This window comes from Macaca nemestrina, chromosome 9, assembly GCF_043159975.1.
Source record: "Macaca nemestrina isolate mMacNem1 chromosome 9, mMacNem.hap1, whole genome shotgun sequence".
Classification (NCBI taxonomy): Eukaryota; Metazoa; Chordata; class Mammalia; order Primates; family Cercopithecidae; genus Macaca; species Macaca nemestrina.
The window spans coordinates 194405-207078 of record NC_092133.1 but is presented as its reverse complement, the minus strand read 5'-3'; the positions used below and the strand labels follow the sequence as shown (position 1 = coordinate 207078).

The 12674-nt window shown below is 49.2% G+C and overlaps 1 protein-coding gene across 4 annotated transcripts in view; it reads left to right on the top strand.

Moving 5' to 3' along the window:
* The window catches only part of LOC139356146 (uncharacterized), a 43684-nt gene that overhangs the window by 15742 nt on the left and 15268 nt on the right, over window positions 1-12674 (top strand). The window contains exons 1-2 of one of the 4 annotated variants that reach the window (XR_011607552.1): window positions 3208-3580; window positions 6657-8296. The exons of 1 other annotated variant lie outside the window; for it this stretch is intronic. Coding sequence is in view for 1 of the 3 variants with exons in the window: in XM_071068880.1 (XP_070924981.1) it covers window positions 7107-8159 (1053 nt within the window). In the remaining 2 variants the exon portion in view is untranslated. Of the gene's footprint in view, window positions 1-3207; window positions 3682-6656; window positions 8637-12674 lie in introns of those variants that run through there. 2 more of the 4 variants (XR_011607551.1, XM_071068880.1) reach the window with 2 other exon arrangements.

Sequence of the window (12674 nt, the reverse complement as noted above, 5' to 3'; positions counted from 1 at the left end):
CTGCGATCTGGTCAATTGAAAGTGTGGCATCTCCCTCCTGAGATCTGGTTGATGGAAAGTGTGGTGTCTCCCTCCTGAGATCTGGTTGGTTGAATGTGGCGTCTCTCTCCTGAGATGTGGTTGTTGAGTGTGGTGTCTCCCTCCTGAGATGTGGTTGGTTGAAAGTGTGGTGTCTCCCTCCTGAGATCTGGTCACTGAGTGTGGCATCTCCCTCCTGAGATCTGGTCAGTTGAAAGTGTGATGTCTCCCTCCTGAGATCTGGTCATTGAGTGTGGCATCTCCCTCCTGAGATCTGGTCAGTTGAAAGTGTGATGTCTCCCTCCTGAGATCTGGTCATTGAGTGTGGCGTCTCCCTCCTGAGATCTGGTCATTGAGTGTGGCATCTCCCTCCTGAGATCTGGTCAGTTGAAAGTGTGATGTCTCCCTCCTGAGATCTGGTCATTGAGTGTGGTGTCTCCCTTCTGAGATCTGGTAATTGAATGTGGAGTCTCCCTCCTGAGATGTGGTCAGTTGAAAGTGTGGCATCTCCCTCCTGAGATGTAAGTTGTTGAGTGTGGCATCTCCCTCCTGAGATCTGGTTGTTGAGTGTGGCGTCTCCCTCCTGAGATGTAAGTTATTGAGTGTGGCGTCTCCCTCCTGAGATCTGGTCGTTGAGTGTGTTGTCTCCCTCCTGAGATCTGGTCGTTGAGTGTGGTGTCTCCCTCCTGAGATATGGTTGGTTGAAAGTGTGGCGTCTCCCTCCTGAGATGTAAGTTGTTGAGTGCGGCGTCTCCCTCCTGAGATCTGGTTGTTGAGTGTGGTGTCTCCCTCCTGAGATGTAAGTTGTTGAGTGTGGCGTCTCCCTCCTGAGATGTGGTTGTTGAGTGTGGCATCTCCCTCCTGAGATCTGGTCAGTTGAAAGTGTGGTGTCTCCCTCCTGAGATCTGGTCATTGAGTGTGGCATCTCCCTCCTGAGATCTGGTCGTTGGGTGTGGTGTCTCCCTCCTGAGATATGGTTGGTTGAAAGTGTGGCGTCTCCCTCCTGAGATGTAAGTTGTCGAGTGCGGCGTCTCCCTCCTGAGATCTGGTTGTTGAGTGTGGTGTCTCCCTCCTGAGATGTAAGTTGTTGAGTGTGGCGTCTCCCTCCTGAGATCTGGTCATTGAGTGTGGCATCTCCCTCCTGAGATCTGGTCATTGAGTATGGCGTCTCCCTCCTGAGATCTGGTCAGCTGAAAGTGTGGTGTCTCCCTCCTGAGATCTGGTCATTGAGTGTGGCATCTCCCTCCTGAGATCTGGTCGTTGAGTGTGGCATCTTTCCCTCTTTCTTGTTCCTGTTTTGCCATGTGAAGCACCTGCTCCCCCTTGACCTTCCACCATGACCGGAAGCTTCCTGAGGCCTCCCCAGAAGCAGACGCCACTGTCCTTTCTGTGCAGCCTGCAGACCCATGAGCCAATTAAACCTCTTTTCTTATAAATTACAGAGTCTCGGGCATTTTTTTATAGCAGTGTAAGAACAGGTGAGTACAGAGACTGCTCCCAAGGGAACGTCCTGCGCTTAATTGTTGGTGGGTGTCTCACTGACCCCAGAGTTGAAGAAGCCCCTTTGCTTAGCTTGTTTCCCATAGGCTGAGCACAGGGTCCCCCAGGGAGTGCCCGGTGGAAAGTGGTCAGGTGACTCAGACCTGCTGAGCCTTGCTGGAGTTGGCCCTGCTGCCTGAGGATCCCAAAACGTTGGGAGATGAGGGACTCTCACTGGGCTGTGAGGATCCCTGTAGCCCTGGGACAGTTCCAGGTGTGTAGCAGGTGCTCCCCGCATCTTACCACTGAGCTTGGATTTTGAGGTTTAAATGCTACAAATATGGTTGCTTATTGTGGGCCATGAAATAACCTTAAATCAGTGTTGCAGTGACCTTTGATACTGAATGTTTTTATAAATCAACATTATTTTTAAAGAAATGTGGTGTGTTTGATTAGGAACATCTGGCATAGCTGAAGGTTATATCACATTTGAATAAATTAGAGGAAGTGTTCAAATCTTGGGTTGCTGAAATGCTATTACATACACTGTCATGGAAAATAGATAATCATTGGCCAGAGATTAAAAATATGTGCTGACCGATTGAGATGAAGGACGTTAGGAGGTTTGGAAAATTAAAGGGGCCAGTCGTCTTCCTTTTGTGAAATTAAGAACCACTTTAAATCAGCCATGGCCACGTCTCTGGTTCTTTTGCAATGGCTGTTTTCTGCGTGTCTTATTTTCTGCACTTGGTCACTAAGATAAATTGCCAGGTTTCTCCTGAGCACGATTATCATCTCAGTTCTACCTATGGGCACTTTCTGTGACCACCTACACATGCTTTACCAATCAGCTGTGGGCCTTTGGCCCAAACAAGGAAGTCAGTCAATCCCCCGTGGGTTCACCATGCCTCATCGACATGGCCAGGCCTGCTGGGTACAGAGTAGGGTCTGGGTTCCAGCCTACCAGAAGACTCTTAGTCTCCTCAGACCCTTTGGATGCTCCATCGTTGAAGGCAGGACAGTGTCTCCCTGGACACTGCAGGCCACCTCAGTGTCTGGATGGGCACATAAGAAATGTGATGAAAATACTGACCGTCTCAAGTTCACATCAACAGCAAGACATGCTGACAGCGTGCACCCTGGTGTGGTGTGATGAGAATGTCACGTGCCTCTGTGTCCTTCCTCTCCAAAACCCATAACTTTAATCACGAGTAAAAAAAATAATCAGGCAAATCCCAGTCAAGGGAATACCTGGCAAATACAAAATACCTGGCCAATATTCTCCAAAACTACCAAGTTCATCAGAAGCAAGGAAAGTCTGAGAAAATGTCGCAGTCCAGGGAAGCCTAAGGAAACTCCTGACTGTGATGTGGACAGAAGGCGGTTAGGTGAACACGGAGGAAATGGGAAACAGCCATGGATTGCAGTGGATAGTACAGGATCGATACTGGCACATTAATGTAACATATGCTAATGGAATATGTCAGTAACGGGGGAAACTGGGTGGGGCCAAATTTAAAACTATCCTAAAAGATTAAGTCTATTTAAATAAAATTCCATCCTCCGGCAGGGAGGGTTGCACACGGTCCTTGTGTGCGCAGGGCAGAGGTGCTGGGGAGAAGCCACCAGCTCTGGCTTTGTTCTCCCCAGGTCCATCATCTAGAAGCCCCGCAGGTGCCCTGGCCTGTGTCTGCTCAAGCCTGGGGGCGGTTCCCACGGGGACCCCTTTCTACCTCCACGTGGGGTAAGTGCTCCCTGAGAGCTGCTCCTGGGGGCACATGGGCCTCTAGCAACCTCAGCGTCCACCCCCAGGGGACAGACTTCACTCAAAGTTCAGCATCAAGCACAGGAAACACTGACTGGGAGGAGACAGGCGTTAGCCTTGAGGCACCGTCGTGTCCATGGAGATGTGGACGCTCCGTTTAGACAGGAGCTGGCCCAGCCACACTCCTCACTCAGTGAGTGGCTGTGACCCTCCATGCCTGCCTTCCGCATGGATGACCCACCTAATCTTCCTTTCAACGTTTTTGAAAAGTCAGGTCTGATTGTACCCTGCCCTGACCTACTTTAACGTGGAAAAAAGGTGACTTAAATTGCTTTGCTGTTGTGTTGAGGGTTTCCGTTTGAAACTGTGTCTGGGAACCTCTGTGGGCTGCTCTGTGCCTTATCTGTGCCCTCGATCAGGTGAGCAAGAAGCTGGAGCCCTGTGGTTTGGCCTCTAAGGCAGATCAGGATCTGTAAGAGGGGCCTGGAAGCTTCCTGTGAATCTGGTGCAAGGCTCCGGGGAAGAGTCAGCCCTGCCCTCGGCTCGGCAGGCAAATGGGCTCCTGTGAAGGAGGGTGGATTTTGGGCCTCAGACTGGGCAGCCAGGGGGTCTTTGGGACTGCCTGGGCTGAGGGCTGTCTGGACTGAGGGCTGCCTGGACTGAGGGCTGCCTGGGCTGGGGGCTGCTTGGACTGAGGGCTGCCTGGACTGAGGGCTGCCTGGGCTGGGGGCTGCCTGGGCTGAGGGCTGCCTGGGCTGGGGGCTGCCTGGACTGAGGGCTGCCTGGACTGGGGGCTGTCTGGACTGAGGGCTGCCTGGACTGGGGGCTGTCTGGACTGAGGGCTGCCTGGGCTGGGGGCTGTCTGGACTGAGGGCTGCCTGGGCTGGGGGCTGCCTGGGCTGGGGGCTCCCTGGCTGAGGGCTGGCCTGGGCTGAGGGCTGCCTGGGCTGGGGGCTGCCTGGGCTGGGGGCTGGCCTGGGCTGAGGGTTGCCTGGGCTGGGGGCTCCCTGGCTGAGGGCTGGCCTGGGCTGAGGGCTGCCTGGGCTGGGGGCTGCCTGGGCTGGGGGCTGGCCTGGGCTGAGGGTTGCCTGGGCTGGGGGCTCCCTGGCTGAGGGCTGGCCTGGGCTGAGGGCTGCCTGGGCTGGGGGCTCCCTGGCTGAGGGCTGCCTGGGCTGAGGGCTGCCTGGGCTGGGGGCTCCCTGGCTGAGGGCTGGCCTGGGCTGAGGGCTGCCTGGACTGAGGGCTGCCTGGGCCGAGGGCTGCCTGGGCTGGGGGCTGCCTGGGCTGGGGGCTGCCTGGGCTGGGGGCTCCCTGGCTGGGGGCTGTCTGGGCTGAGGGGCTGGCCTGGGCTGGGGGCTGGCCTGGGCTGAGGGTTGCCTGGGCTGAGGGGCTGCCTGGGCTGGGGGCTCCCTGGCTAGGGGCTGCCTGGGCTGGGGCCTGGCCTGGGCTGAGGGTTGCCTGGGCTGAGGGGCTGGCCTGGGCTGAGGGGCTGCCCTGGGCTGGGGGCTGGCCTGGGCTGAGGGCTGGCCTGGGCTGGGAAGGAAGTGGGCTTGGCCTTGTTTCCTCTGATGTTGACTAAGTCGCGTCTCCTTGCCCTGGGCTGGGCCTGTCCTGCCCGAGGAGGCTAGGTGGTCAGAGATGGGTGGTGGGAGAGGTATGTGAGGTTGGTTGGGTGGAGACACTGGATTGGGGGCTGGGCCGAGGCTGGGTCTGTGCCTTTCTTTGATGGATCTAGTCTCGGACACAGCCTGACACCCCCTGAGGGAAAAAACCTCCCACCCAGACCAGGAACAGGGATGGCCAGTCTGTGCCCGCGTCTGCATGGAGTCTGCCCTCCCGAGGGAGCGGTCTGGGGTGGCCGAGGTAGGGCCGCAGTCGTGGTTTCCACTAAAGAAATGTGGCGAGGTCAACCCACAGCCGAAATCTGACAGCTGAGGTCACCTGGCCAAAAGAGCTGGAGTCTGGCCTGGCGGTAGTTGGAGCCACTCACTGCCCTGATGTCCCCACATCCCTCCCTTTGGAGATGCCCCTCCCCAGCCTCTGCAGGTGCTGTCCTGAGGCTAATTCTCTGTAGGGTCCAGCCCTACGAAGCTCAGCAGGTGTTCTCCACATGTGTGGAGACGAGAGATCGTAAGAAATAAAGACTTAAGACAAAGAGATAAAGAGAAAACAGCTGGGCCTGGGGGACCACTACCACCAAGACGTGGACACCGGTAGTGGCCCTGAGCGGCTGGGCGTGCTGATATTTACTGCATACAAGACAAGGGGGCAGGGTAAGGAGGGTGGATCTTCTAAGTGATTGACAAGGTGAAGCAAGTCACGTGATCATGGGACACAGGGCCCTTCCCTCTTAGGTAGCCGAAGTAGAGAGAGAGGGCAGCATACGTCAGCGTTTTCTTCTCTGCACTTATAAGAAAGATCAAAGACTTTCAGACTTTCACTGTTTCTTCTACCGCTGTCTTCTACAAACTTTAAGAGGAACCAGGAGTACGGGAGGAACATGAAGGTGGACAAGGAGCGTGACCGTTGAAGCACAGCACCACAGGGAGGGGTTTAGGCCTCCGGATGACTGCGGGCAGGCCTGGATAATATCCAGCCTCCCACAAGAAGCTGGTGGAGCAGAGTGTTCCCCGACTCCTCCAAGGAAAGGAGACTCCCTTTCGCAGTCTGCTAAGTAACAGGTGCCTTCCCAGACACTGGCGTTACCGCTTGACCAAGGAGCCCTCAAGCGGCCCTTATGCGGGCGTGACAGAAGGCTCACCTCTTGTCTTCTTCGTCACTTCTCACAGTGTCCCTTCAGCACCTGACCCTATGCCCGCCAGTTATTCCTTGGTTATATTAGTAATGCAACGAAGAGTAATATTAAAAGCCAATGATTAATAATGTTTATAATAATGATTGATAATTGTCCATGATCATGTCTATATCTAATTTGTGTTATGACTATTCTTATTCTAACTATTGTCTTTATTACACTGAAACAGTTTGTGCCTTCAGTCTCTTGCCTTGGCACCTAGGTACTGCTCTGCCCACAATTCTCCGTAAAGCCTGGCCCACTCCTGCTGGGTGGTTTTTCTTCTCTGGAACCCACAGTCCTGCGCCCAGGTCACTGACTTGGTCTCCGCCTGCCTCGGGGGCCAGGCACACTTGCACACCACGAGCTTCTGTGTGTTGGGATAACGGAGGAAATGTTTAAAGTCAAAGCAATGAGAGGCTCTTGCTGCACTTTTGTTATTTACTGTGATGCGGGCCCCACTGCAGGCAGGCAGAGAGCACTGTCCTTGGGGGTGAGCGAGGCTGGGCTTGCTGACTCCCCGCAGAATGGAGGGTTAATGCTGACTTCTCCCTGGGCGCAGGGAGCCATGTTAACATCTTAATTATGTGCTTTCTGCAGCAAAGTTGCCAACAGCAAACTTTCCCAGAGTCTCAGCGGGACAGCGAGCAGGGGGACAGGTCGCCTAGCCACCCAGTTCCTGTGCTGGTGGCACTAGCTGTGCCCAGTGACCTGTAAGGGCCTCGCACTCCTAATGGCAGCAAACAGCCACACAGCTGTCCAGAAGTTTGTCCTGCGGGGTTGCTCTGAAGACCGTCGGCTCCAGGGCTGCTTCTTTGCTTTCTTCCTCCTCTTTTACCCGAATGCACTTGCAGGAAACATCCTCATGGTCGTGGCCGTCAGCCTGAATCCAGGCCTCCACACTCCAGTGCACTTCCTTCTCCCCCACCTGGCCCTTTTAGACATCGTCTGCACGTCCATTGTCCTCCCCAAATTGCTGGAGGGGCTGGTGGCCACAGCCAGCTCTTCCTGACGTGGTTTCTGGGGGCCGAGCTGCTGCTGCTTACCGCCATGGCCTACGACGGCTACGTGGCCGTCTGCTTAGGCACGCTGGTGAGTGGTCAGTGTGGTCAGCACGTCAGTGCACACGGGCCTGAGGTCAGCTTCTGTGGCTCTGGTCAGAACCAGAACTTTTTGTGTGAGGTCCCCACCCTGCTACTGCTGTCCTGCAGTCCAATAGCCCCGAACAACATCATGATCACGGTCATAGACGTTTATTTTGGCGTGGTCAAATTCCTGCTAACCATGGTGTCCCACCCGCTGCATCATCGCCAGCCCCTGCAGCATCCTGTGCATCCGCACTGCAGAGGGCAAAGCCGCAGGCCTTCTCCACGTCCTCCTCCCGCCTGCTGCTGGTCTGCATGTACTACTCCACCGTCGCCTACACCTGGTCTGCGTGTACTGCTCCACCGTCGCCTACACCTGGTCTGCGTGTACTACTCCACCATCGCCTACACCTGGTCTGCGTGTACTACTCCACCGTCGCCTACACCTGGTCTGCGTGTACTCCTCCACCGTCGCCTACACCTGGTCTGCGTGTACTCCTCCACCGTCGCCTACACCTGGTCTGCGTGTACTCCTCCACCGTCGCCTACACCTGGTCTGCGTGTACTCCTCCACCGTCGCCTACACCTGGTCTGCGTGTACTGCTCCACCGTCGCCTACACCTGGTCTGCGTGTACTGCTCCACCGTTGTCTACACCTGGTCTGCGTGTACTACTCCACCGTCGCCTACACCTGGTCTGCGTGTACTCCTCCACCGTCGCCTACACCTGGTCTGCGTGTACTGCTCCACCGTCGCCTACACCTGGTCTGCGTGTACTGCTCCACCGTTGTCTACACCTGGTCTGCGTGTACTACTCCATCGTCGCCTACACCTGGTCTGCGTGTACTACTCCACCGTCGCCTACACCTGGTCTGCGTGTACTACTCCACCGTCGCCTACACCTACATCCTCCTGGGCTCCAGCTCCTCCATGGACAACAGCACATGGTGGCTGTGCTGTACACAGTGGCCAGCCCCACCCTGAACCCCTCACCTACTCCCTGCGGAACAAGGACGTAACGGTGGCGCTGAGGAGAGTGTGTTCGTGCATCGGGTAAAAGGAAAGGAAGTGGCCAGTGTGAAATGTTCCAGGTGTTAACAAACTAATTTCAACATATGACTTTGAGAATCTCATGCAAGCAGCAAGGAACAAGAAGGTAATTAACGCATAGATTTAGAAATAATGTGCTCCCCCACGTGACTGCCATCATTCAATGTGGAACTTCCAACATCTCAAGGCACTATGGGTAGGTGCAGTCAGGGCTACAGGGCAGCAGGGAGCTAAGGGAGAGCCAGCGGCTAGCTGAGCAGGAACCCAAAAAGGCCACTTGCCACCCTCCGACACCCCATGCACCTGCTTGACTCCCTTTCACTGGCAACTGGGCCCTGGGAGCAATGCAGGAGCATTTATCTGGGGGGTGCCACTGGCCATGTCTTCTTTTAGTCATGGGTTCTCGTTCGGGGATGAGTCAAGAGCCAGATATGCCCACTGTGCGTACTGCCCGGTCTGTGTTGATGGGGTGGGGTGGGGGTGTCTTCATATCCTGCTTTGGAGAAAATCACCCAAACCCCGACTCTCCAAACCAAGTCCTCTTGGTGTGAGGTCAAGGAATACACGAGAAATGCTCTCCTCCTGTGTGAAGTTTTGTGGTCCTGGCACCACGAAGGGTGAGAGATGGGGTTATCCAGCCTTTCTTTCTAATGACCTGCAGGAAATACATGGGCCTTTATTGATTTAGTTCCTTTCAGAGAAGGGCATTCTTATTCTTTAATTTATGCATCAGTCACCTACATTCTGTCATTAACTTGTTATCTTTAATTGATTATCCTATGTCCATCACCAATCTGTCTTATTTTATGCATTTCAAAGCCAGTTGCAAACATCAGTTCACTTCTTAAATACTTCTGTGTGCATATCATTAAACATTTGTTTATCGTTATTTTTCCTTTTAAGGTAACATTTTCAAACAATAAAATGCGTAAATAAGGGTGTACATTTGCTGAGTAATGTAATTATCAAATCAGGTGCCTGTGTGTGATGATGAAGTCAGTTACCTATGTGTGATGATCAGACCAGGCACCCGTGTGTGACGATCAGATCAGGTACCGTGTGTGATGATCAAATCAGGTACTGTGATGATCAGATCCTTCTCTCTAATTGTCTGTTTTTACCCCTTAACAACCTCTCTTCATCTGCTTCCCCCACACCCTTCCTAGCCTCTGGTAACTGTCATTTTACTTCTATCTCCATGAGATCAACTTTTTAAGCTCCCACATGTGAGTGAGAACAGGCCATATTTGTCTTTCTATGGCTGGCTTATTTCACTTGTCATAATGGCCTCCAGTTCCATCCATGTTGCTGCACATGATAAGATTTCATTCTTTTTATGGCAGAATAGCATTCCATTGTGTATATATACCACATTTTCTTTATCCCTTCATTCGTTGATGGACACTCAGGTTGATTCCATATCTTGGCTATTGTGAATAGTGCTGCAATAAACATGGGGTGCAGGTATCCCTTTGATACACTGATTTCTTTTCCTTTGGATACATACCCAGTGGGATTGCTGGATCATATGGTAGTTCTATTTTTAGTTTTTGAGAAACCTCCATACTGTTTGCCATGATGGCTGTACTAATTTACATATCCACTAACAGTGCACGAGAGTTCCCTTTTATCTGCACTCTTGCTGCCATTTGTTATTTTTTGTCTTTTTGATAATAACCATCCTAACTAGGGTGAGATGATATCTCATTGTGGTTTTGGTTTGTGTCTCCTTGATGATTCGAGATGTTGAGCATTTTTTCACATACCTGTTGTCTATTCGCATGTCTTCTTTTGAGAAATGTGTATTCAGATGATTTACCTATTTTTAAATCTTTTTTTACTGTCGAGATGTTGCAGCTTATTTTATATCCTAGATTTTAATCACTTCTTGGATGATTGGTTTGCAGATATTTTCTCCCATTCTATAGGTTGTCTTACCACTCTTTTGATTGTTTTCTTCACCATGTAAAAATCTTTTAGTTTGATATAACACTGTTCGTTATTTTTTGCCTTTGTTGCTTGTGATTTCAAGGTCTTATTCATAAAATCTTTTTTTTCAGACCAATGTTCTGAAGCATTTACCCTATGTTTTCTTCTAGCAGTTTTATAGTTTTGGGTTTTACATTTAGATCTTTGTTTCATTTTGAGTTGATTTTTGTATAGAGTAGAAAGGGGTCTAGTTTCATTCTTCTGCATGTGAATATCTACTTTTCCCAGTACCATTTATTAAAGAAACTGTCCTTTCCTCAGTGAATATTCTTGGCACCTTTGTCAAAAATCAGTTGGCTGTAGATATATGGATTAGTTTCTGGGTTCTCCATTCTGTTCCATTGGTCTATGTGTCTGTTTTTATGCCAGTACCGTGCCGTAGATGTTTTGGTTACTGCAACTTTGTAGTATAATTTGAGGTCTGCTAATGTGATGATAGTTCCAGCTTTGTTCCTTTTGCTCAGGATTACTTTGGCTATTTGGGTTTTTTTGTGATTCCATACAAATTTTATGATTTTTTTTTTCTATTTCTGTAGGAGTGTCGTTGGTATTTTGATAGAGATAGCACTGAATCTGTAGATTGCCTTGGGTAGTATTGTCATTCTCCTATCCATGAGCATGAGATATCTATCTGTATCCTCTTCAGTTTTTTTAAATCAATATTTTGTAGTTTTCCTTGTAGAGATCTTTTACTTCCTTGGCTAAGTTTGTTCCTAGGCACTTTTTTTTTTTTTTTTGGATCTATTGTAAATGGGATTGCCTTTCTTTTTCAGCTAGTTCATTGTTCATGTGCCTTAATCCATGTGTGTTCCTATAAAGGAATACCTGAGGCTGGATAATTTATGAGGAAATTAAGTTTATTTGGCTCACAGTTCTGCAGGCTGTAACAGAAGCATGGCACCAGCATATGCTTCTGGTGAGGGCCTCAAACCTTCCACTCATGGAAGAAGGCAAGAGGAAGCTGCCTTACATAGTGAGGTGAAGGGAGAGAGAAAGATGGAAGGAAGGTGCCAGGCTTTTAAAATACAATCAGTTCTGGTTCATTACCATGAAGATGGCACCAAGACATTCATTAGAGATCTGCTTCCATGCTCCAAATACCTGCCATTAGGCCCCACCTCCAACATTGGGGAACAAATTTCAACATGAGATTTGGAGGGGACAAATATCTAAACTGTGTCATCATATATAGTAATGCTACTGATTTTTGTATATTAGAATACTGCAGCTGTACTAAATTATCAGTTCTAAGAGTTAGAGCTTTCTTTTCCTCTAAGCACTGAAACAAGGATGCCCTCCCCCCTGCTGCTTTTCTTCATTCAGTAAGATGTTAACTGGGTTTGTCATATATGATATTTATTATGTTGAGTTACTTTGATTATATATTTAATTTATTAAAAGTTTTTGTCATGGAGATGTTGAATTTTATCAAAACATTTTTCTGCATGTATTGAGATGATCACTTTTTTCCCTTCATTCTACTGATGTATGTATGATGTTTGTTGATTCGTGTAGGTTGAACTATCCTTGCATTCCTGGGATAAAAGCCCACTTGATCACGGTTATTATTTTTTGATGTGTTGTTTAACTTAGTTTACTAGTATTTTGTGGAGGATTTTTGCATCTGTGTACTCAAGAGATAATGGACTGTAGTTTTCTTTTTGCTGTTGTTGTGTCCTTGTCTGGTTTTGGTATCAAAGTTATTCTGGTCTTGAAGAATGAGTTAGAAAGAATTTCCTCTGCTTTAATATTTTGGAATAGTTTAAGAGGAAGCAGTATTAATTCTTCTTTAAAAGTTCTGTAGGATTCAGCAGTGAAGTCATCCAGACCTGGACTTTTCTTTGTTGAAAGACTTGTTATTACTGATTCAATCTTGTTACTTGTCTTGGTCTGTTCAGGTTTTCTATTTCTTCTTGGTTCAATCTTGTTAAGTTGTATGTGTCCAGAAATTTATCAGTTTCTACAGTTGTTCATGGCAGTCTCTAATGATCCTTGGTAGTTCTGTGATATCCATTGTGATTTCTCTTTTTCTATTGCTGATGTTATTTATTTGAGCCTTCTCTTTTTTTAAAGTTAGTCTAGTTAATGGTTTATCAACGTTTTCTTTTCAAAAAACCAACTTTTCATTTTTTGTTATTTTATATTGTGTTTTTATTTAAGTTTGTTTACTTCTGCTCTGATCTTTACTATTTCTTTTCTTCTACTAATTTGGGGTTTGGTTTGTTCTTGCTTTCTAGTTCCTTGAGGTGCATCCTTAAGTCCTTTGTTTTCTTTCTAGTTTTTTTTTTTTTTTTTTTTTTGATGTAGGCATTTATTGCTGTAAACTTCCCTCTTAATACTGCTTTTCCATTGTGTTTCTATTTTCACTTGTTTCAACAAGTATTAATATTTCATTCTTAATTTCTTCCTTCACCCATTGTTTGTTCAGGATTATGCTGCTTAATTTCCATAGATTTTTATAGTTTTGAATGTTTTTCTTGCTATTGATATCATTA